General features: G+C 34.0%; 3 protein-coding genes across 3 annotated transcripts in view; 1 reads left to right on the forward strand and 2 right to left on the reverse strand.

The window, feature by feature from the left end:
* Positions 1-2,719: 2,719 nt before the first annotated feature.
* Positions 2,720-9,284, reverse strand: LOC110463093 (MORN repeat-containing protein 3-like). Its single transcript, XM_021517439.1, has 5 exons — positions 8,917-9,284; positions 8,232-8,386; positions 5,444-5,603; positions 4,432-4,616; positions 2,720-3,481 (listed from the first exon to the last, which is right to left on the reverse strand). The coding sequence occupies exons 1-5, from the start codon at positions 9,059-9,061 to the stop codon at positions 3,413-3,415; spliced, it is 714 nt and encodes a 237-aa protein (XP_021373114.1). The 5' UTR covers positions 9,062-9,284; the 3' UTR covers positions 2,720-3,412.
* A 4,698-nt stretch (positions 9,285-13,982) lies between these two features.
* On the reverse strand, positions 13,983-17,511 carry LOC110463071 (protein orai-3-like). Its single transcript, XM_021517411.1, has 2 exons — positions 17,064-17,511; positions 13,983-14,649 (listed from the first exon to the last, which is right to left on the reverse strand). Exons 1-2 carry the CDS (start codon positions 17,250-17,252, stop codon positions 14,143-14,145), a joined length of 696 nt encoding a protein of 231 aa, XP_021373086.1. The 5' UTR covers positions 17,253-17,511; the 3' UTR covers positions 13,983-14,142.
* Positions 17,512-17,767: 256 nt separating this feature from the next.
* LOC110463070 (lysine-specific demethylase 2A-like) overlaps positions 17,768-25,685 on the forward strand; it is a 39,483-nt gene continuing 31,565 nt past the window's right edge. The window contains exon 1 of the mRNA XM_021517410.1: positions 17,768-17,910. Coding sequence (XP_021373085.1) covers positions 17,878-17,910 — 33 coding nt within the window. The 5' untranslated portion in view covers positions 17,768-17,877. The remainder of the gene's footprint in view (positions 17,911-25,685) is intronic.

Raw genomic sequence — 25,685 nt, forward strand, 5'->3', positions numbered from 1 at the left:
TTGCACATTATGTCTGTAAGATAACAGGCAAGAATCATTTTATACAAGTATGTTTATGGAATATTAGAAATGCCACCATAGTAATTCTTTCAGGGGGGATAATCCTCTTTCAAAATATACTATGGTATGTCAGAAATATCTGGAATTGACCCCCACATATATATATATACATGTAGTGGAGCATGACAGTGGTTGTGGAAAAAGTTGTATAATTATATTGTCATCTCACATGTTCATTAAAGCACACAATTTATAAAGCACACAATATTTTTGTACAAGTGAAAGGGAGATAATATAAAAATCCATGTTTTTAAATGTTATAAAATCTGTAAAAATGTTATCTTGCCAAAAAGAAAAGATAACCAATACTTTTGAATTTGCATGCTATTATTTATTTTTAAATAAAATGATAAGGCATGCATTTTATATGTGTAGATTAAAAATGTTAAAAGGAAGTCCAAACTTGCATAACAATGTATATTTGTTACTGAAGGATGTGAAATCGAAGTAACACAAGTTACTGTTGAAATTAGTGCCAATGGTTTGTGAATGAGATTATTTCAAAAGACTGACAAGTCACCGGAGAAGGCTTTCATGTGTCAAAGATTAGGACCAACATCAACTTTACAGATTAGTTTTGGTTCAGCAGGTTTTTATCTGTTTTCTTTTTACCTTTATAATTTGGAATATTCTTATAAGTAATGATAACAATTTGAAATTTTGTTACATATCTTGAGTATACTAATTTACAGTTAAGTGATATGTAGGGAAATACCTGTATGGTTAGTTAAGTGATCTGTAGGGAAATAGATCTGTATTGTAACTGTACACTATAGATAATATTTTTTACAATTTTCATTTGAATTCAATTCATTTATTAAATCAAAAGTGTAAGTGATGTAGAGTACAACTTTGTCCATGATACTGTTAACATATAAGTAGAATGATTTGATAAAAAAAATGTGATACCTTTTTATATTATGTAGATGATGTTCAACTTAGGCTTTCAGCTGGCATTTGAAAGGACAAATTCTATGAAGTACACAATAAAATTTCATGTTGAATTTGAAAATTTCATGTTGGCACTTACCAGGAATATTGACCAGGAATATCAGTAGAAAGTAGTTCAATACAATAAACGTACTTATTTTAGCATGTATACATGTATTAGTGCAAGAGGAATTGGCACACCTAAATACATGCAAATTGCAATTGAAAACAATATTTAAAAAGTTTAATTATCACTTGTAATCCTAATTCAGCACAAAATTCAAAACTTCAAAAAAGCAAAAATAAGACAGACTAGCGCTGGAATATGTACGTTTACTAATATTTGTAATTCTATCTGACATTGTCGTGATTGGTGCACAGTTGAGTCAGTTGACCCCAGGTTGAGGAACTACGTAGACAAATGTTTTGAGTTCAATAAGTTATGAGCCCTATCTGCCGACATTCTGAAATGTGACGCTATTTTAATGTGATTTGTAATTTGAGTAAATTGACCTAGATACAGTAGATTCTATAAATTATAGATATGACATATTAAACTTCAGCATTAATTCTTATTAAACGAGGGTTATTGGTATCCTAGGTTACCATTATGACATCCTGCTAATCATGACATCTCTCCGACTATGACATTTACCGGTAATATTAACATCTGATTATTATAGGGTTGTATAGTTGCATTGCCATGTAATGTTAAACAGTACTAAATGATAATTTTTATGTCCCTATTTTGCTTTACAAAATGTACATTGTATGAATGTTATATATTTCAAGCTCAGAATAAATATATTGTTTAATTGTTGATGCTGATTATTGTTTTTACCTCATCTGGTCCAAAGGACTAAGGTCAACTTATATAATTATGCCACATTGTGCCATCCTTTGACTATCAGTTGTTTGTTTAAGCAATTTCTTACTGGAATTTAACCAAAGGGGTTTGAAGTATCCTTACTGGTAGTTTATATGGCCCCTCCTATTCGGACTAGGTCCTAGGTCTCAATACGGAAATGGTTGTGACCATCATTCTCGGCCTCGTTTATAAGCTCATGAGGCCAGAATGATATGAATGAGCTCATGCCGTTGGTTAGCACCTGTTTGTCAATTTTCCTTTAAAATCCTGCTAGTCCAGAACAACCGAGTGTATTTGAATACATTTGGTCTACAGCTACACGAACAGTGATTTTTAGTTTGCCCGCCTGATATGGGCTCTGCCCTTGGATCATTACTTGGAAATGATTGAATATTACTGGGCATGAATTGATGAACACAAGCTACTAGGTTTAGCCCCTCCCCTGGGAACTTAGTCCCGGGTCATGACCTAGGGCATAGCTATACCTACAATGTAGGTCGAGACCTAGTTTGCTATTTTAAACACATCCTTGGAATTATTGTTTGGAGGAAGTGTATAGCTCCTGTTCAGCTGAGGGTCAAGGCCCAAATGAGGGTTGATTAAATGCCTTTTCCTCCTGAACAGTTGATTTCATTTCAACCAAATTTGTGATGAAGCATCATTGGGACTAGCTTTCAAATTTCACATAGAAGAGTGTTTGCTTCATTCTAAAATGGGAAAGATTGGCAACATCAATCTAAATGAGAGTAGTTATTTTTCCATCCGTGCAAAATATCCAGGTAGGAAATATAGGCACTTAAGGACTTGCTCTTAATTAGCTTGTAGACAGGAATACTTAAACAAATTAAAAAAGACACTTCTGTACATAAACATAATTTATTTTCTTTTACTTCATATATACATCTTCGCATTCTACACAACATTTATCCCAGTATTTAATATCGCAGAACTACATTCACACCTGTCTTTTATTAACCACTTCAATGTACAATGGGATAATGTAACAAGTTCCTAAACTGTGAGGGAGACTACATATAAAAAAAAATTAAACTAGTCTGTAAATTTGAGTAAGGTTTCACAGGTTTCGCAGAAATAACAACAGGGTAATGCCTATTAAGTACTTATTTACGATCACAATCCCACCCAAATCTATCCAGTACTAATTCACGATCACAATCCCACCCAAATCTATCCAGTACTAATTCACGATCACAATCCCACCCAAATCTATCCAGTACTAATTTACGATCACAATCCCACCCAAATCTATCCAGTACTAATCAGGAAGCTGTTTAAAAAAGGAGGGCAGGCTAATGCTGATAACACCAAGGCACACCTCTATCACTGATACTTAAAGCAGTACATGTAACCATGTCAACATCAATTTTAAATATTTAACAAAATATTCGTAAAGCTAGCATTGAAGCAGTTGACTCCCAGCAGTATATCTAGAGAGGATGTTTTGTTACATTGTACAGACATGTATACCAGTAGGTAGGACTCGTGCAATCACATCCTTTCTTTTCAGCACAGATTCGCAATCTAATAAACATTTCACTCGTGATCTTGAAGAAATGTTTCCTCAGCATCTTGTAAAACAGCATCAGAATTGGCTAGTTCAACCTGTAAAACAGTAAATAAAATGTGTTTGGAAAATATTAGTATAACCTGATCACTTTAAAAATCACTTGTTATCATAATTCAGCACAAAATTCAAAAATTCAAAAGAGCTAAAATAAGACTAGCTGTCAGTAACACTGCACATGGAATATAAGAGTAACTCTTTATAGGGAGCCCACTCCCAGGTAAACACTCCCCTTAGGTATTTTATACTTCCTGGGTTTGTTTGCCTATCCCAGATGAACACTTACCTTGGGTATTTTATACTTCCTAGGTTCGTGTGCCTATCCCAGATGAACACCCACCTTGGGTATTTTATACTATGTAGGTTTGTGTGCCTATCCCAGATGAACACTCACCTTGGGTATTTTATACTGTGTAGGTTTGTTTGCCTATCCCAGATGAATACTCACCGTGGGTATTTTATACTGTGTAGGTTTGTGTGCCTATCCCAGATGAACACTCACCTTAGGTATTTTATACTGTGTGGGTTTGTTTGCCTATCCCAGATGAACACTCACCTTGGGTATTTTATACTGTGTAGGTTTGTTTGCCTATTCCAGATGAACACTTACCTTGGGTATTTTATACAGTGTAGGTTCGTGTGCCTATCCCAGATGAACACTCACCTTGGGTATTTTATACAGTGTAGGTCTGTTTGCCTTTCCGAGATGAACAGTCACCTTGGGTATTTTATACTGTGTAGGTTTGTTTGCCTATCCCAGATGAACACTCACCTTGGGTATTTTATACTGTGTAGGTTTGTGTGCCTATCCCAGATGAACGCTCACCTTGGGTATTTTATACTGTGTAGGTTTGTTTGCCTATCCCAGATGAACACTCACCTTGGGTATTTTATACTGTGTAGGTTTGTGTGCCTATCCCAGATGAACACTCACCTTGGGTATTTTATACTGTGTAGGTTTGTGTGCCTATCCCAGATGAACACTCACCTTAGGTATTTTATACTGTGTGGGTTCAGGTGCCCCCTCTCGGCCAAAGTCCTGCATAGTCCCGCACTTAGCAATGTCATCATTCCAGACACCCTCGTACACTTGTCCTGTGGTTAGGTAGAAAAACTTCCCTGGGCCGTTTTTTTTGTCATTTCGCCAGGATCCTTCATAACGATTCTCATTGGCTGAAAAGAATAAGGATCATTTAATCTATGATATACATACATACTTTTGCAACATTACAACACTCTGAAATATTGTACTTGATTAATGAAATATTGTACTTGATTAATCCGTCATCATAACTAAGTTCCTGTCAATTTTGTGCATTTTATTTTAAATTTTGTAGATCACAGAACAGAATGAGTGATTAAACTGCCTTGTGTTTGACAATTTAAAAATCTTCCTCGCATGTTGGGATCCCTTTATGTGCGGATTGGTTGAGTGGTTAACACTCTGGCCCTCCAGGCAGGCGGCCGGGGTATTCAGAGAAAGTGTTTTTTTCCTGCCCACACAACTCCAACAACCCAGGTGGAGTATAAATTGGTCTAGGGTGGATGTTGCGGTATCTGTGCTGTAGCATTCAAATGAGTTGGCACTGTAAATGATGCCATTGGAAGCACGGTCCCACTACAAACAGAACACATTGCATCTCCTGCACACACGCAGGCATACACAGATAGGGAGATATTAGCCAGGTGGCATAGGACTAGTAGTTAGCACCTGATCAGGCAGCTCCTGCGAATTCCTCAAAAACTGTATTGATTAATAATGTATTTGCTTATTGTATTAATCATATAACTATGTACTGTAAAGCGCTTTAGAGTGGCTTATGTTAGGTAGATAGGGCTCTATTTCAAATGCTGTATATATATATATTATATATGTAAAGCCCAGGGAGTTCAAAGATTTATTTATGACTGTATATTGTATAGGAATACAGCTGTGGTGTATCCCACTTGTTGGTCACTAGCTCCAGATCTAGGTACCAGTTCCCAACATGATAACTTACTTAGTCGGATCATGCCCTGTCCATTGCGCTGGTCATCATACCACTCTCCTTCGTAAATTGTGCCATCCTTGAAGTACATACGACCCCAGCCGCTTCGTTTATCTGCATACCACTCTCCTTCATAGTACTCAGAATCTGTGTAAAATTGTGTCCCATATGCCTACAAAGAGTCCATAATGGCTTGTATCAATTGATGTGCTATATCCAGTTGGAGCAAAATACACCAACTTCATAATATGATACATATCACAACACAGTTCTAAGGAAATGATACATATCACAATACGGTTTTCTTACTCCGTAAATCAACATGATTTCTAGTCTGAGCTATATTGATTTCAATGTATCTCATAATATTAGTTCTACCTCAATGTCTATTCCAGAGGTTCTATTTTCAGCATAAAAGGGCATATGAAGCTCTTATCAAGAGAAGGCTTCTGATAATAGTAATTCCTTTATAAACAGTATGCATTTTGATCTCTAAATGGCATAACTGTGCATACAATATATATATATCATTGAAGTAGGTACTAGTATCACTTTATATACAATATATCAATATACTGTTTATAATTAAGAAGTGGAGTAGTCTGTAAATGTGTTATTACCCGCTATTATTCAATGAGAACCATATATCCATGGCATCTTAATTAAAACCTTTCTTGGTGCATCTCTGATTTCTATGGAGGGCTATTTTACTTTGTATTTCAATCGGTATTTAATACCTTTATTTTATTTGGTATTTAATACCTTTATTTTAATTTGATGATGTATTCCTATATGTAAAGTGTGTCATTTGAATTGGTTATAAATCCACACAGCAGTAATACCTGGGTCAGGTACTGAAACAGCAACTTGTAAAAGTTAGAAATGCATACCATATGTAGCCGAAGATACAACCAGTTAAGATCACTGTGCAGTAGGTTTGGTAAGGGAGACAAAATGACAAAATGAGATATAGATTCTGAAAAAAGGTAGTTAATATATGGAGTAAAAATTGTGGAAATAAGGGAAATTATAACTTATGTGTAATCACAATCAATTGTACATTCGTTTGTACACTGTGGTGTGAATTAAGTTTGTATAAGTGGTGATCTGCGGTAAAGGTAAAAACAATCATGCAATACTCTTCATGAACTAAAATAATCTTTTGAATAAATACCAGCTAGTACATACAAATGTGTAGTTTTGAAACAAAAAAAAAGGTTTTGTTATACATGTATTTGATTTATCTTTTTCATTTTCTGGCAACTTTCCTATGCAGTATGATGTTTGATGGGGCATGATAAAGGGACGTTAACACTGGTTTTAAAAGTCTGAATGTCTTTATACTCATCTCAATCTACAATTTGCTTTGGGTTTCCTTCAAGATACACGGATGATAAACAATGGATGTCTATGTAATGTACAATGAAAACTTGTTACACTGACACCATTCATCTGTTAACCTTTTGGCATTAAAGATAGTTCAGCAATAAACAAAATATCAAGATAGACATATCTAAGGATAGAAATGCATATTTTTTTACATTTATTATTCCCCAGTTACTTACAAAGAGATGCAAGGTAACATATTTTGGAGAATATGTTTCTAGTGTTAAACAGTGAATTACCATTGATCCATGTATGGGAAACTTTCTGCTAAATCATAAAGGTGAAACTGACTTAGGTACATTTATGTTGTGAAAATTTTTAAATATCAAATTCATGCGGAGAAATCAAACCTGTCCATGTTATCCTCACTTCACCTCCGAGCCTGCACAAAGACATATCAACCTTCTTACATAATCATGACTTTTATCATCAGGGAAAGGAGTTACTCCTGCTTTGATGAAAATGGAGCTAAGAGCAAAGTCTAACTAAAGTCAGCAAAATACAGGTCAGTGATCCTATATGGGTGTGGTAATCCTCAGGATGTAGCTCGATGAGTGTTGGTTTATAGTACTACAGTAAAAGAGTTAAATGCAACAGGTTGGACGTGCATGGGACAGACCAACAGAAAATACAACTACTTAATGCTCCCCTCAACTTTAAGATGTGTTTTTAGGTCTGTTTGCTCAGGAGAAATGAATCTTTGCTGTGTTACACAGATACCCAAATTGTGATTTGAATATTTACAGAATTTACAATAAGTTACTATTCAGCTCTTTAATAGAAACATAACATTAAAAAATATTTTCCTCTCTTAAAACAAACATCCCACTGATTTTTAAAATTCCTACTTCTTTTTAACCTCATTTGCCAGTTCATTCAAAATTACAAATCTGTCTGCAAGCAGAAAGTTATTGATAAAATATTTTCTCTATGGCAAAAAATAAACCGCATAAAAATGCAATAAGCCCCAAGGAAAATAACATTACTTCCAAGTTATAGACTATTTTAACAAGTATTCACAATAAAATATAGTGTAAAAGCTTGATACATTGTATATAGTATCCCTGCGCAACTGCAGTCCATTGATGGCAGGCTATTCTGCTAGCAACGTATCAAGTGAGAAGAGGATATTTAGACGTCTTCACAAGCTCAAGCTTCCGATCGACGTTCAACAACAACATATTTTGTAGATGTAAACAGAAGAAAAATGTTTCAAAAATATAATTGAAGTAACCTTTCTTGGTTTCATCAGATGATTCAACAATTTGTGTAATATTACCGGTACCCTGTAGGTAAAATTTAAAAAAACAAATGTTAAGGTAATTCATCAAAATCAAATTATTTACAGAATGTTTTGGTGTTGTAATTGTTAATCATATCCCGTTTTCATAGTAGGAATGAGGACACTACTTACATGTCGCATATCATTCTTCCAGCCTCCCGAGTATTCTTTCTTGTAACCTCCCTTCCCGTCTGGTACGCTGTATGTTCCAAACCCATTTCTCTTTCCTTTCTTCCAATCTCCATCAAACAGGGCCCCATTCGATTTCCACTTGTATGTACCCTTACCTGAAATAAAAGTTCATGTACAGGTATATATAACAAAATATAGCTTTGGAGTCAATTCAGTAGTAATATGTTGAGTTGCATTTGATCCTAAATATGCAATTGTATTAAAACAATAGCAGAAATACATACATGTACAGGCTGTAACTTACTCATACATGTTTGGCCTCTGTAGCAACAACAGCGGGCTTATTAATATTCTGTGCCATAACACAGTGTAGTGATAAATAATAAATGGGGATTATACTGCATTGCAACATATTAATCATAATACATTATCAAAATTTCAATCAATCATAAATTATGAAAAGCACAAAATGTACAATTTAATAACAACTACGACAAAGTCTTGACAATTTCATAATCAAGTACAACAATGCTTCAAACAGAACGTTAAAACTGGAACAAAAGTTGAGATATTGTGCAACGACCTGCAGTTGTCAGACCACTAGTAACGTTATATCTATATACTGTACGCCTGATGGGGAAAAAATATGTCTACTCCAAGTTATAACAATAATCCCGTCACTCACCATCCTTTTTGTTGTCTAGCCATTCGCCCGTGTATTGGTCCCCGTTGACGGAATAAACTGTATGTCGAACACCTTTCTTCTGGGCGAGATAATCCCAGTCCTTCCACAGCGGCTGCTTCTCTTTAGGTTCCTTTAAGTGGGGCATCCTGATTTACTTTGTTTTACTAAATCTGTTTTCTGGTTGTTATTTTCCTGAACGATCCTCGTCTGAAATTGCCTTTACGAAAACTAATCTGTCATCGTTTCATACGTTATAGCTTTCCAAGTGTCAAAATTACTTCATTATCTCAGTTGTTTACACCAACTGCGGAAGTAGTTTGTTCGGGAGTTTATGCACGTTGTCATGGCGCCAATGGAAGAGCGCGTATCAAGAAAGATAACCCAGTTTCTTGTAGTTTTAATTATCTCCCTTCCATTATTGGTCTTGTATAACACATTTTTCTTTTATTGTAAATCGTGCAAACGTTCACATTAAAATCAAGCTTTGTGTTGGTTGATCTCAACTACTTCAGCACTATGTAAGACCTGAAAGTCACTTTAATCAAACGTTGAAAATCATACCATAATATTAGAATGAAATAAACATCTTACCTAACATTGTTGCATTCATTTCAGTCAAAAAATAAAAAATACTTTTTTCTTTCAAAGAATTTATTTAACATCATTAGCAGTAAAGAATGTTAAAAATGTGTTCGGAACAATATGCAAAATTCAACAATTGATAACACTACATATAAGAAGGACTCATGTTTAAAACGAATACATACTGTATCAAAATGCCATGGAACATATTTAAGCATAATTATACAACCAATAAACATCAATGACATTAGCGTGATAAATTTAATATTCCATGTAACAGCACTAAAACAGAAAAGTAAAGTTTTGAAAACTTAACAAGTTTACGTCTGATGTGGGTCACTGATAAAGATAGGTCATTTCATCACTGGTGTTCTTCAAAATTATAGATCACATAAACAGGTTTTCATTTATTTACACAAACATTGCAAATGAAATAAATTTCTCTATATATCATAAGATTCATAAAGAAATACTTTTTTAATATTTTACAGAATTTTAAAATGTGTTATCAGCAATAAGGATTTTTTACATATAAATAAGAAATGACACATCACAAAAAATTGCTCACCTTTTCAACTTTTAAACACATTTTTTGAATAATATATTAATATTTATATACATTTGTATAATGCTAATTTAATCAATATATAGCATAGCCATATTATTTTTTTATGTTTCATTTATTGGACAGAACTGAAGTGCAATAATTTACAGGGGTTTTTTTTTCATTTCTTTTCAACACATTTTCCGATAAGCTTTTATACATTGTACAACATATTTAGAAAGAATAAACATTTATGTGAAAAATCAATACACCAAGATAACATATCAGTTACATGTTTTAAATCCAATACATGGTTCTGAATATTAACCACAATTGCTTAGTACATAAAATTAAAGCTTTGTACATTAAGATAAACTGTAACAATAACCCCTATATAAATTACTTCCAGCACCAATACACAAACAATAAGAAGTAATTATCAAAATAGTTTACCCAACTACAAAACTATTTACACAATAACAATGGAGTTAAGTGTCTCATACTTAACGAATATTAATTTTGAAAAATTGACACAAAACTTCCTCTGATATCTATAAACATTGTATATAAACATGACTTTCTCTGATCTATGAAAAATAACTTTCTCCCATACATAATGTACATTTTATATTCTTTGCTAAACTAGGACTACTTTTCTGTATTTTTTTAACTTTTTTTATGTTAAAAGATTGTTTGGTGACTCCAAGTATAATTAAGCATCATTATCTGCTAGACAGGCATTCTATCTGTAGTCTTCTATAAATGCATAGATGTTGGCTGAAAATTAGTAAATATTTAGACTATTGGTGTAGACTTGACTAATCAATCTGTCACTCTGCTTTGATTGTGATGAACTGAACACAATCACACATACACTGTACATGTGTAATAGTGTGTGCATGCAGAATTCTTTCAATTTGGATCCTATGTATATATAGCTATATATAGCCCAGTAGAGTGCTTATACCCAGCACAGGTTGAACCATGACACTAAATATAGCTAACATTATGTTAACGTACATACATTTATAGCTAATACCAGTTACAAGAACAGTTAACATTGGTTAAGGAATTTCTGTGGCCAAAAGTGTCATGAAATGTGCCCCAACATAAAGATAGAACACAGATGGCAAATAAAAAAGGAAAAGCAATAAAGAAACAAATGTAGACCTCTTTAAGATTACTAATTATATACAATGAAGCACCCTTCATGCCAAAGATGTGATTTGTGTGAGAGTGATGTCCCTCAATGATCCCTGTACCAATATTGATGCAGGCTAAACACTAGATAATTCCACTGTGGTTTTTCTTATCACAAATGGATATTTTATCCCAAAAGGTGAGGGAAGTATAGGTAAATGAAGATGGTGTGGCAAGATATTAATTACTAAAAGCATCTAAATCTTGTGATGAAACCTGCAGCTGTTAAGTGAGAAGTAGAGGTTCCCTATAATAAGTGGTGGTTGAATATTATTTTTGTCTCATTCGTGTTTGTTAGTTTTCAAATTGAATAAAGACATCAGGTTTATGGTGTGTCTTACAATTTGAAATTAACTGACACGAGTTAGATTAGCATGATAACCATCATGAGTTTGGGGTCCCTTTTCTACCAGTGATATACATCTAGAAAACAATGTTTCCCTTTGGAATATATTAAATATGTTTCCAATCCAGGAAATAATGGCTATGAACTATGACGTCGAAAAGCATTGCTACTTGACACTATAAGTCAAACAGTGAAAAATGCACATACATCTGGGGTGTTATCCATTTAATGATCAGTTGCTTATCAAATTAAAACATGTTTACCAACTCCTAGCTATAGACGATTTCAGTAGATTTGGGAGAATAAAAAATAACATATCTTTATAACTGCAAAATATATTTTTACATTTACCGGTACTGCAGGTACAGCATGGCAAGAACTCAAAACAACTTAATTCGACACAAAAGATAAAGAACTAATCAATAAGTTAAAATTAGGATGTGTTGGAATTAAACTAGCTAATCAATGTCTACACACAGTCTTTTCCCAATGAACTGCCCTGAACAATATTGGATATGCTATATATAGCAATAGGTATCCATACTCACAATAATAAATAACCACCAATAATGGCATTTTATCTTGCCAACACGCACCTTTATATTTTCTATAGAAACATCTATCAGTATCATAAATTGATATCAAACTTTCAAGGAAACAAACTGTCAATTCAGTGTATGTCTACATTATGATATCTACTTGGTCATCGACTGTTCCTGCTGCAGGAATTCAAATAAAAGACAATTTATTTGGTTTTAGAAATTGGTCTGAAAACATTATCATAACAAAATTTTCTTACCTTAAAACAGGATGAAAATGACATGCACAGATCCCCAACCCCAGTCTGTACACTGGTATATGTGTAGGATACACAAGTGTACGTAATACACATATATATGAACAGTTGGGTTGCGGATCTGTGCCACACTACTGTGGTTAAACATACACTATTCACCTCTTGCTTCACGCTATTCTAACAACCAAAAGGCACATAATGTCAGTATTAGAAACATGTATTTACTGAAGTACTATAGCATACACTAAAATCTGCTCCATATTACTTAAACCTTACACCCACCTATGTATTACAACAATACTGTATTATGCAAGGAGTTAGTCCATACGTTTTTGCATATTAACTCATGCAATAATACCCGAGATTACATTAGAATTAAGACAATAGGCATATGCATGATGTCACATCATTGTAACATATACCATACAGAAGAAAACAGACACTGATTTTCAATGTTGGAAGTCTAGAAAATGATAAGTTTTTTACAATAAATTTTTGCTAATAGGATCTTGAATTCATTTTCATTGAAATAAAACATATCAAACTTGTCCAAGTTTTCTTTTTAAGCTCTGCATGCAGAGCCTTGTTACATTGAATAACATAACTGCTGCAAAGCCTCATTATAAATAAACCTCTAGACTCATCTGAATCAGATATTACACAATAGAAACTTATTGATACATATCTATGGTGAAGCTAGGCCTGTGTGACAGAATATGTGGGATGTGAAGAAAAACACCTGTGTGAGATTCTCAATATCCTGGTTAAAGTTAAGTTTGGCAAGCATACAGGCAGCATAAACTGGCAGATCCAGGACCAATTAAGAAAATATAAGTTTGAACCATAACACATGCAGTAACAGAATCAAGCAGAAGTTCATGATCATTTATCATCAGTACAAAATCCTGATATCACATTGATTCCTATTGTCATCAATCACAAGCTCACGTAAGCTGAACATTGTCACAGGTTCTCACTTTAAATAAGAAGATATTTGATGGTGTCTTCAGTAATAACAAATATATAGAAGATATTTGATGGTGTCTTCAGTAATAACAAATATATTTCACGAGTGTGGCTAATATTTTGATATTTAACACGTGTGCACAGCACGAGTGAAAAATATCAAAATATCAGCCACACCAGTAAAATATTTTTGCTATTACTGAAGACACCATTATATTTTCTTTTTATTACATTTTTAAAGCATAAAACATGAAAAATATAATGCATTAAAAAAGGGCGGAAATCAGTGTATTAATTAGCGCCATATCCTAATGACGTTAAACTTGACAAGGCTGCGTGCCATTTTGAATGGGATACTCAACGCAAATCTGACGTTTTCTGCTGTTTTCTCGTATAAATGCTTATAAAAATGTTATCAATTGTTTATTTATGTAAATACTTAAGTGTGTGTACCAAACATTTACCGAAACAACCACTTATCCTACTGTCGCTTTATTTGGATCTGAACAAAAAATTGTTGCCTTTGAAATCGAATGCTGCGAACAGAAGATACTGTTATGATTGGTCAATATCAAAAAGTGATATTTTTACACTGTGAAAATATCACTTTTGATATTTGTCACAGTGTGAAAGATATCAGTTTTATCAAGTTGATAGAATCCGATATTTCATTGGCAAAAAATGTAATAAATAAATATATTGATTAAGTACAATATAACTGATGATCAACATCAATATTAATGACTTAGAAGAAACAGATTTTCTGCAGTGATAATCTCAAATGTTTGAACTTTACACATTTTCTATATCATTAAAATCGTTCTCCTGATTGCCGAGTTCTGTAACCATTTTATCCAGATCTTGTAATCCCATGTTTGTTTGTTGGAACTTGTGAGCAATGAGTCTCCTATAGAAATGAAAGGCAAACACTAGGAATAAGATCCCTACAGGAATGACAACTGCAGTGGCTGCCCAGGCTGCTGTGATGTTATTGTTTACTGTCTTTACGTTAAACTTGATCCAACAGATGAGAACTATCTCGTTCAGAAACAACAGGATTCCAAAACCTGTCGAAAATGTCCAGGCCATCTGAATGAAGACCTGCATGCGCTCGTGTGGAGATTCGTGGACCGAGTTGACATTGTGTACATTGCTGACTGCCTCTATGTGGGGGAGAATGCAGGTACTGATCATGACCGCCAGTAGATGTATAGACACAAGTAATGTTGTGTTTACACAGAATACCACCATCAACCAACTAGGTACATCTGGCTCTATCCCAATCTCCACCAACGCAACCTAAAACATAAGTATACATTCAATATATTATTAGCAGATCCTCAGGCAACAAACAAGTTACATTTACATATTTTTTACCACAGTACCAGATATGGCTTGGACAATTCTGTTCATTAATCATTTTTTCTAGAAACAAAAAGGGTTAAGATAAAGGGTATATGTACCACTGCATCAGTTAGCATCATGAAGAAGAGTTACACTTATAATTTTTTTTTTTTTAATTTGAATAATCTCACCTCTAGATAGAAGATGTAGTTTTTCTAGCTTAGAGTAACTTCCCCTGACAAGTTTCATAGGCCCTTAATTTGAACATTCACTTTGACGCTGGTCATTTACAATTCCTAGATGAAAACATTGGTAAAGTGTAGGTTTTACAATGTAAAGGACCCGAGTTCAACCCTGGCAGATGTTTTTTTCTAATCAACTGTATTTGTGTAAAATGCACATGTGATTTTTATGGAAAACTTTTTTTGAAGACATAAAAAATGATTTTACAGCAGTGGCAATGGTAGTAATATAGTCAAGACCTGGTGATACTCTTAAATGCCTTAACCCTCTCACTCCTATGTAACTTTAATAGACTCTACCATGCATTGATATGGATAAGTCCATTATGGTCTACAGTGGTGAAAGGGTTAAATTATATGTGTATCTTCAATCTTTTTGCTTTCAACTTTTTTTAGATTTCTGTTCCATTCATGTTTTACTACTTCAATGTTCAATGCCTTTCACAGCTAGCTTTTAATTTGATATTCTAGCCTTTTTAGTCTGAATTTGTTCAACGCCTGTCGTTTTGTTTTATATATAATGTTATTTTATTAATATTACACTGTCATCTTCTAGCATCTTAACTGCTTGCTGTTCCTGAAATCTTACTGTTTTCTTTCATGATACACCTGAAAAGGCTGACCTCTTATTTGTACATGTACTTTGAATTCTGGTACTTTACTGTTAAATCATGGGTTAATTTAGTTTAGGATTTAAGGATTGAATCAGATTCATTACTAAATGTTATACTATCAATTGTAGTACTGGTAGATCAAGACAACCCCTAGTGAGGGCAGACTACAGGTTAAAACCACTGGTAGCTGTCCTGCTGTGGGTGCAGTACCAGTCCAAGTTAGTCTGCACACTATTAGTGCCATTGTAACGACTTTGTATAAGGAATTAAGGGTTGTTTCAATCAGGGGATCCCGACACAATCAACATCTTCCTTGCGTGGATGGAAGCCCAACACCAAGGCAAATGCAAGTAATAGAGAAGCAAAACATACATTCTATTAATAATCTAGATTAAATGTGCTCTCTAGCTTCCAGTTTATGACTTCAAAAGAGTTGAAAATATTTTTGACAAAATTACTGTTTACAAGAGGCATAGGTATGTCACAATTGGAAACATAACCTCAACCAAAGAATACTTTTCTTTAGCTCAAACAGTACACTGCTTGACTAGTAATCCATATATCATTGCCAGATTTCATGTAACAATATTATATTATTTTTATTAGAAATTTATCAGAAGTTTTGGCACTTCGGTAAAGATGTCAACAGGGAAAAAAACACCCTAAAATTCTACTGTTATGTATAGTCTTTCAATCCATCTAGATAGTGTGTGCGATGTGTTTTATATTATGTGACATTTTCTGTTTATCTGTCAATTGTATTTGAGAAGGGTTCTATTCACTGAATCACAGTATACACAACATTTTTGTTTCATTCCTTCCATTGAGTTGTACTGCCAGCGATCCGTAATATATAATGTTTCGGTTATTTTGGGACTTATTATGTACTGAATTAATTTTCATTATAAATTAACAACTGAAATGTCTCTGTCAGATAAAGTACAAAACTGTCCTTGTTTAGGTCTTAGAGCTGAAACGTCAAGACAATTTTTTTTTAAATTGATAGCTTCAGAAGACTCAAGCTTGATGACAAGACGTTTCCAATGACTCGATGTTTCCAATGACAGGTAATAAAATATGTCAGTGAAAAACCATGTACATGTAGTCACTCGCAACCATAACAAGAGAATTGTGCTTAGCTTACATTAAAAGCCTATAGTACAAAATAACTGTCTTTATCCTTTATTTAAGGGGACGGTATACCTCAGTGAGTCATTCAACAAATATTTAAAAGTAGATGGTCAGTTATTTCGAACTAACCACAGGAGCCTTAAGTTCTGTCAAAAAATTATAAAAAAGGGAATAACAAAAAAAACAACTATATATGCTTAAAATTTGGTATTACTATAATATTATTATTAATTTTTGACAGTAACTGGACAATTCTAGGCTAGTGCTCTACCGATAAGGCCCAAAGCTGAAAGACAGCTACATCAGTTACAGGTCAAAATTTCCACGAGTACATGGGGTGATGATAATCGTATCACACCAAAATAGTTATATAATTATTTACCATTGCAAAACCCGACAACAATGCTGACGTGTTGCCGGTTGCTTTCAACTTTGCACGGCTAAGAAACAGTTTTCTCCAAGATATGGCATTCCTCGAATGTTGCACGTCCATCTGTTTACTGTAATACGCGTGTAGTACCCAATCTTCATATGCATACGCACCGTTAGTCGCTGTATTTGTATCGTGCATGTGCCCTGATCGGATTGACACTGATCAGGAAACAGTGGAAGTTGACATACAATCGGAACTTCCGCTTTGGTTTGCTGCCTTTTACACGGCTAGGAAACCAGTAAGGATGCTATCCTGCACCTTTGAATGTGCTTGGGATATCCGCTTTTATCTCTCGCTGTATAATGAAATATGTTATACAGACAAAAGCTTCTTTGAAACTATGTTCTGCGAGGACGAGACACGGTCATAACAAGCCGACAAGATTTTAGTTTACATGGTTAACTGCAAATTCAGCACGTTTGTACGGAAACGAAACGAAACGTTCCACATACGATATAAACATTCTTTCATACGTAGGCTCTTATTCAAATTTATATTTAGATGCAAAATTCATGATATGTTTGATTTAAAATCTTATAAATAATGGTTTCTCTAGATAAAAAAGGAACAAATATTTAGTCGTTTTCATATATTTTGAAAGATGTATTGACCAAAAGTATATGTCACGTGATATTTTGTTTTATTTGGGGCGAATTTGTGACGTCACATACACAAAGTTATCGCTTGGAGGAATAAATATTTCATTGTCCAGACTTAAAAAATGGATCGTTACCTGATATGAAAATTAACTGCAGTCCCAACTATGGCAGACAGCAACGAAGCTGGAAGAAAATTGGTATGTTCTGTTATTGTTATAAAATTATTGACATCGTAAACGTAGCAAGTACTTGTCAATGGGAGCAGCCATTTTGTAGTACTCGCATATAAAGGCTCTGAGAAATAACAACGAGTTTTCAATTTCATATATTTAATTCACATATTTTTGACATGTTGAGATATTGGATATTGTTCTTCAATAAATGTGTTAACTTTTTATATACGATTTACCTACTTTTCGTAATTAGAAATAGCTGTTATTGCGTCTTTTTTCAGTGTACCCCACGTGGTTTACCTTACAGATGCTCTTTTCAGATGAAAGGACGATCGTAATTTGAAGAATTTTATATCTTATAGGACATTGATTTTAAATATTTTTCGTGGAAAAGTTCACGTACCTACAATAGAAAGTTTTCATGGTAAAAATAGTAATATACCATGCTTATTTAAAAAATAGTATTAAAAACTTAGATCGCATATAGAGGCTTGGTAGGGAACAGTGGATACTACACCGCGAAAATAGAAGATTCGGCGTTTTGTATGTGTTTGTACGTATTGGCAATGCATCCTCATAATGCAAGTACAGACATCGTTTTGATAAAGTTTTAAGATAAATTCACAAAAAGAATTTCGTTGGTGTTTAGGCACAATGTAAACGGTAAAATATTGTTTTTGAGTGGTGACTGATATATTGTATACGTGCAGGAGTGGACCTTTGGAATGTCTTCCGTCTAATGTGAAATTACTGTAATTCAAGGCAAAACATTCTCTTCCTAAGGTTTGTTGTGTTTTTGTTGGCTTAATTAATATGTTTTCTTTGATGATATTACAAGTTCACATTACAAAACGACCATGACTTTATATATATTTATCAGTATAGACTTGCATTGTATGCCCGACAGCCTATACAGGCTATGTTCTGTCTAACTATCCGTTATGTATTAGACATCTACATGAAAAAAGTAATCGGATTTCATTAATACAGGTTGAGAACAAATGGTTCATCACAATTTTAGTATAATAAATGGTTAATATGGAAATAAATTAAAATCAAATGTCTTATATAATGATGTATCACTGAAGATTTACTAGCAAATACGATGTCGGTGACAAGGCCATGTTTTTTTTTCGGATAGAATTTTCAACGGACTAATCAATTTCAGGTTGTATAACACGTCCTGGATTTGTATTAATAATATCATTGTCATGACAATTTTTTTTTAATTATATCCTATTTAAATTTCAAATGATGTTAAGCATCGTGCCTCAAACGTAACTGAATGTCGCGCAGTGTTTCCCGCCCTTTTGAATAAATGATTACGTAGTCCGGCGGAGTTCCTTCAAACGTTTTGTTAACTTCATTTGGTTTATTATTAATTTACATATTTATTAATACATTTATAAAATTTACAACGTTAAGTTGTTAATTTTTATATAAAATCATTAGGAAATGATGATTCTACAATGATAACTTGGAGGAGAGGCATATATAGTTCAGTTCCGTAGTCTTTCGGTACTACAATGGCCGCATATAGTAGGCATTTTGTGGTTTTGAACTTCCTTTATTATTTCTAAACATGTTAACAATAGTACGACTCATCAAACTATTGTGTGTCGATCGCGATTACAGTATGAAAGGAAGAATGAGTTCTTTTCTGTATTTCATCTTAAAATTTATTGTACAAACGGACACAATTTATTTCTCCATTTTATCGTAAATTGTGTTCCTATTCCATGCAGACTGGTTCTTTTTTAATAAGAATAATACCAAAGGTTTTCACACCTTATTCATGTTGGGTATTGAAGCGTCTTCCAAAATACAAATTTCTATGAAACTTTAACTGAGTAACAAATACAACTGAAACAACTTCTTTCCTCAATAAAAACGTTAAAATATACATGTATATACTAGGTCACAATGATAATAAAATAGAAAGTATGATTTCATACACTAAACTGCGTATAATTTTGAGTTTACAAGGTAATCACGTTACCAATTATCAATCGACAATTGGTGGGTTATAATATATTACTGATTTCTCCAGCGATAAATCGATAATCATTCATTAAGTGGTTCCCATCTCTACACTCCTGTTAGTTAAATAGGAGTTACATAGTTAATAGGCATTAACTACGTAACCCGTTTATACAGTTATATACTATCAGATCTATCCAAACTGTATAGGTTATAGTTATATACAGTTTCCATGCAAGCGTCGCATAGCATGATCAGATCACGATTTATTTTTAAAAACAATTTCATGCAAGCAGCAAAGACACTTTTAGTCACCCGAGTCAAAAGAATCGAACTTTAAAATAGTCGGGGCGTGGCTGATATAATTTAGACATGCAATTAATGCTTCGTTAGTTTGTTGTGTTCTGATGAAGATTCGCCTGTTCACCCCGGTTATTGTCGTCGTCTACGCAAGCATAGCTCTCAAGGGCTAATGTTCCATGTTGGTATGCGACTCTAAATAAAGCCTCTTGTATCTTGTCTAATCCAAGTGTTCGGCTGTCCGTAGATATATGTATGTATATCTTCCTGAGCGGAACCCTTGGATTTCTAATGTGGTGTGTCTATATCCAGATGCTTAACTAGAATTGATTAATGGCCAAAGGTCATCGTTCCTTCATTAAACAATCCGTGACTGGTCAGTGGTATGGCCGCTATAAATAGGTGACTCCTATTCTGTTAAATACAAAAGCAGGTTGTAATTATTATTCGTACATTAGGCTACAGCAGTACGATATCCATTGATTACTCCGTGAGGAAGATTTTGTTCGCAGTTGAAAGTACATTGGTTCATTTATTGTGACACCGTTGTAAGTTGAGGTGCTTCTTAATTCTGTCCACTTCACTTCCGGTTGCATTAGGAGGTATTGAAGAAGACTTGTTTATCAGTAACTAGTGAAAAATATTTACAGGTGCAGTGGGTGGTAACAAAGGTAGCATAATAATTTCATATAAGATAAGGGTATTCAGTTATAAAAAAGGACTGACAGGCCTGTATAGACCTGTCAATGGATACCTGTACTTAAAAGTATAGATATTTAAAGGGTTTCATGAGTTAAAAAAAAGTACTGAATTTGGATTGGACATTTGGGAAGTTGTATGTGTTAACCCAGCTAATAACGTATGGAACGAGCACACTGCACTTTGTATTAAAAACCTGTTATTTGTCCAGATATAAAATAAAAATCATACTTATGTATTTTCACGAACTTACGAAGGACATTCCATACTCCGATATGTTTAATTTTTGAATATAATTAGGTCTAAGTGAATAGTTAGAACAAAAACGTAGATGTACAGCCGTTTCGAAGAAATTATTCTAATAGGACATGTATTATAGAAAACGTAAGTAAGGGTTTGAAGACAGATGTATGTATCGGCGTATACACATTTGAATACCCTTTTATATGGATAAAAACTGCAAGAGCGTAACCCTCAGCGTTAGAATCTCCTGCCTCAACAGTACACCCGACTTTTGACATTATGATAAGTCTGGTTTCGGGCCAAACGAACTCGGGTTAGTATAATATGCTAAATACTCATGTTTGCACGAGTTCATGTAAATAACGTTAAGCTTGACGGCCTCTACACCAATGGGTGTAACGGTACAATGACGTATTGCTGTGGAGAATGATCAATTAGGTGTTGATTGTTGCGTCAAATGCAGATTTTCATCTTCGGTGTTATAGTCTACTTTTTCCCTAAACAGTGCTTAATCTGTCATTGATACCGTGCTAAATAGGGCACAACTGTGAACATGATGAAACTATGCCGATTGCCGTTAAGTATCGTTAAACGATACTGAGACCGGCATAGTTTCCTCATGTTCACAGTTATATCAGAATATCAGAACGACATTGTTGACGTAATCGTTCAGATCTCTCATGCACGTGCCTGTCGCAATAATTGTGTGCTGACAGCAATATTGAATATGTATTTCCTTCTGTAGTAAAAGTTGCCAAATTATTTTTTTGAGTTTGGTGTAATTATCTGAATACACATGCAAATATAAAGTTACGCTTAGTTTATTGTTTGAGTGTTTTCAATGATCTGAGGCGCGTGAAAACAACTAGACGTAAGTCATGTATCCATTATCTCTACCCAATATAACACTATTATGTTTTTGTTTTAAACAACACTTGATGGATGGTCAGTAAGTCAATGGAGAAATCACCTCGCGCTAATATATCCGCTCTCGGGCTATGCCATGGCACCAGCTGTGCGGGTCAGGGGAAATGCTACCCTGCTGTGTCCCTTTGTGTGTTAGAACAATTGGCGACCAATTTCGGGCCCTATATAATTGATGGCTTCTGGTTTGGGACATTGAAGTAAACAAAATCCATTTGCTGCCACCGTTTTAGCATTTGGGACGTCATCTGTTTTATCTTTTCTCTGCTCCCTAGTCTTGCTTTAGGCGATGTCTCCGTAGGCATGCGACATCGTCATATATTATATCATATGTACAAACATTATGGAGAGTGTAACAAATTAAGTTATTTTGTTTCTTCTTACATTTGCCGCTTTTATATATTTGGCCAAATTGACAAGTTCTTTTGTGTTATTTACATTAAATAGATTCATCATTTTAAACATACTTGGTTTTTTTACATAGTACTTTTTCAAAAATTTAACACGCAAATCCGAATAACATGGACATTTCAACATAAAATGAAACTCATCTTCAACGTCATTTAAATTACATACAGTACACACTCTAAGACTACGCTCAATATTTTGATATCTACCTTTTTCTATATTTAGATTATGAGCAGATAACCTAATTTTTGTAATCTCTTTCAAATATTCTCTAGATAATGGTTTTCTTAAGTAACACTGTAAATCAAACTGGTTATAAAGATATGTATAGATATATCCCTTTGAAGATGTTCTTACGTTTTCTTTGCATTCTTGTCTATATATATCAATAAGTCTTTCTCTAATAACATTATAACACATATCATCATTTATTTCTGTTTCCCATATGTAACCAAGGCCAATTCTAAATAAATCATTTTTTATGTTTAAAACCCATTTATCCTTATTCTCTAACATATCTTTATAACATGCTTGCAAAATACAATTACTAGTCCTTTTTAACTTAATCCAATATTTAATAATTCTTAACTTTCTTACCAATGACAATGGATACCTCCCAAGTTCTAAATAAACCATAATATTACAAGTATTTTTTCTTACGCCAAGCAGTCGTTTACAAAACAAAGTATGTTTTTTTTTCAATATCTGTGTCTTTATGAAAGCCCCATATTTCAGAACCGTAGCTTAGAATGCTATTTACATACGTATCAAAAACTGATAATTGAGTTTCAATATTAAAATATTTTTTCCGACATACATTCATAACTGAAAACAAAGCCTTTCTTCCCTGATCTGCAATTTTGTTGTTGTTTTTCTAAATGTTCCATTGTAATTTAGTAAGATTCTTAGGTAGTTAAATCCGTTTACAATTTCTAGCTGACGACCATTGTATTTCCAACATTCATTATTTCTCAAAATACCCCCATTTCGAAACACAAGAATTTTTGTTTTATCCGTATTGACTGTTAGATCCCATTTTTTTGTGTACGATTCTAAAGAGTTTAACATGTCTTGCAGACCCTCTGGAAGGAAATGTGCATACGTGTAAAAGTTGATAAGAATAAAAGAATAGAACGTTTCCTGTTTTCGATTACACATGTTTGATTTTGTGATGTAGTATCCGTATATTTACAAAATCAGTTGTACCTTTTCGATATCCAAGGCAGTTAGGCTTAGCAGTTGCATTGTGCATGGCGGACACTTTTCAAACTAGACTCTGATACAGATCATACATGTTGAATACAGAAGAATTTCCTTCAATCGGCCTCGCTCTAACAATTGTTGAAAGCTTTACCTGTAACTGTGATTGACGGACTGGTTGGTATATGTTGTCTACCAGAGTTTAACAGGGAAACTCGGCTATAGGTATTGTACACTTCTAGATTCTTTACATCTCATTATGATAAGCGACTTATTATATATATTTATCATTTACATACATATATGGAATAGTTAAACATAGTAACATACACCATTAATATTTATAACTGGCCCATATTTTTATGTTGGTTGATGTGAATGCCGATAAACACAACAGGTAGGTTGTTCATGCTGTCTACACGAACGTTACATAAAACATGAAGTTACCTGTTCATGTACAAAATACATAAGTTATCTATTGCGAGTTTCACTCAACAAAAGTTCTTTAAGACTGTTTCCTGCTGGCGAAGGTAGGTCTCGCGTGACGTCTTACATGTCAATAAATTCTGTGATAATTGATGTTTTGTACTAGGCCTATATGTTGCATATAATATTTTCAGCAATCTCATAACTTATATTTTAGATGTCATTTATATTTAATTTATATTACTATGTTTTAAGAAAAACTATGTAAAACACATTTTACTAATTAGAGGACCCTGAGGGAGATTAGCCTTTGGCTAAATCAGGTTTTTAATCCTCAATAAATGCAGTTTATTATTATTATTAATACCAAAGTGCATGTTGATTACACAGAGACGTATAAAACTCTGATTGACAATTCATACGATGTATGTATGTACAAAAGCAGTTTGTATTTGACGTACATTTGTATGTGTCGACAGTTGCTATCGCTGAGGAATTGCTCAAATGCATTACGCTTATAGTACATCATGATACAAAACTCACAATACATATTTTATTTGGTAGTGATCATGGCTAGACTGTTTCATTTTGACTCGTCGTAAGCCTATTTCCGATATAGAAATTAAGTCTAGCCAAATTAGCAAGTCGGTCAACTGTCTCCTGACATATGCGGGTGGAAATCGTTTAAAAGCAAAAATACACGAACTAACTGTGAGTGTTTCAGCGCGGAATTATATTATCCTAGTACTATCTATTACACGGCCTCTTCTAGATAGGTCCTGACCGCAATATATATCGCCCCGAGCTCGTCGCCAGGAGCTACGTCATCGCAGCTAGTAGAATCTCTGTAGCAAACCGAAATAGTACAAAGACCCCTTTTAATAGTGTTAAATATCATAGTTTGAGATATTCTGTGCAATAAATTGATGCAAGATGTGCGGAAATTACTGATTTCAATATTCAAAAAATTACCATGAAAAATTGTCCGACTCCGAAAAGGAGAGGAATTGGCGAAGTGTGGTCTTTTTTTATCGTAAAAAAAAAATAAGAGAAAGAGAGAGAGTGGAGGGGGGGGGGGGGGGGGGGCAAATAATCGCTACGTCTAGATCTCTACGTGCCAGATGAGGTTGGTCACCAATGTCACAGCACTTGGTGTTACATGTCTCTACATTTTGCTTCGATTTCTCGCCCAACAGCCTACTGACGGGAGCTCGACTGGTCGTGATCTCTGGCGGTTTCCATTGATGTTATGTGTAAGATGTTGACAGTTTCTGTACAATTTAAGTTACATTTTGTTACCCCTACATCACACATCGGGTATCAATTACTGTGACGATAGAATGTTTATTGTTAAATGTTATTGGAGATATGTTACCTTTTTGAAACAAATGAGGGGGTTACATTTTAGTTTGAGTCCTAGACAATGCAAGTAGCTAGGTAACGTCCTAGACAATGCAAGTAGCTAGGTAACGTATCATGTCTTTGTTACCGAAGTTTTGCTTGACATTCAGCGACAGTTGCCGGTCATATATATTTCGCTTTGAAGTGTCTCAGAAGATGTGTGTCAGCTTTATTGCTGTCTTACAGGTGTGATAACAGAGCACGTATGTAAATTACAT

Source organism: Mizuhopecten yessoensis, unplaced genomic scaffold (genome assembly GCF_002113885.1).
Source record: "Mizuhopecten yessoensis strain PY_sf001 unplaced genomic scaffold, ASM211388v2 scaffold10867, whole genome shotgun sequence".
NCBI lineage: Eukaryota > Metazoa > Mollusca > Bivalvia > Pectinida > Pectinidae > Mizuhopecten > Mizuhopecten yessoensis.

What these genes read in the sequence shown, in the direction of transcription:
- LOC110463093 (XM_021517439.1), bottom strand. Translation starts at nt 9,061, where the DNA reads ATGCCCCACTTAAAGGAACCTAAAGAGAAGCAGCCGCTGTGGAAGGAC. An exon ending in GCTAGACAACAAAAAGGATG is followed by an intron (nt 8,387 to 8,916) that starts GTGAGTGACGGG and finishes CTTTTATTTCAG; the next exon opens with GTAAGGGTACATACAAGTGG. An exon ending in CACAGTATAAAATACCTAAG is followed by an intron (nt 3,482 to 4,431) that starts GTGAGTGTTCAT and finishes ACTGTTTTACAG; the next exon opens with GTTGAACTAGCCAATTCTGA.
- LOC110463071 (XM_021517411.1), bottom strand. Translation starts at nt 17,252, where the DNA reads ATGCACGATACAAATACAGCGACTAACGGTGCGTATGCATATGAAGAT. An exon ending in TGTTGTCGGGTTTTGCAATG is followed by an intron (nt 14,650 to 17,063) that starts GTAAATAATTAT and finishes CTTATGTTTTAG; the next exon opens with GTTGCGTTGGTGGAGATTGG.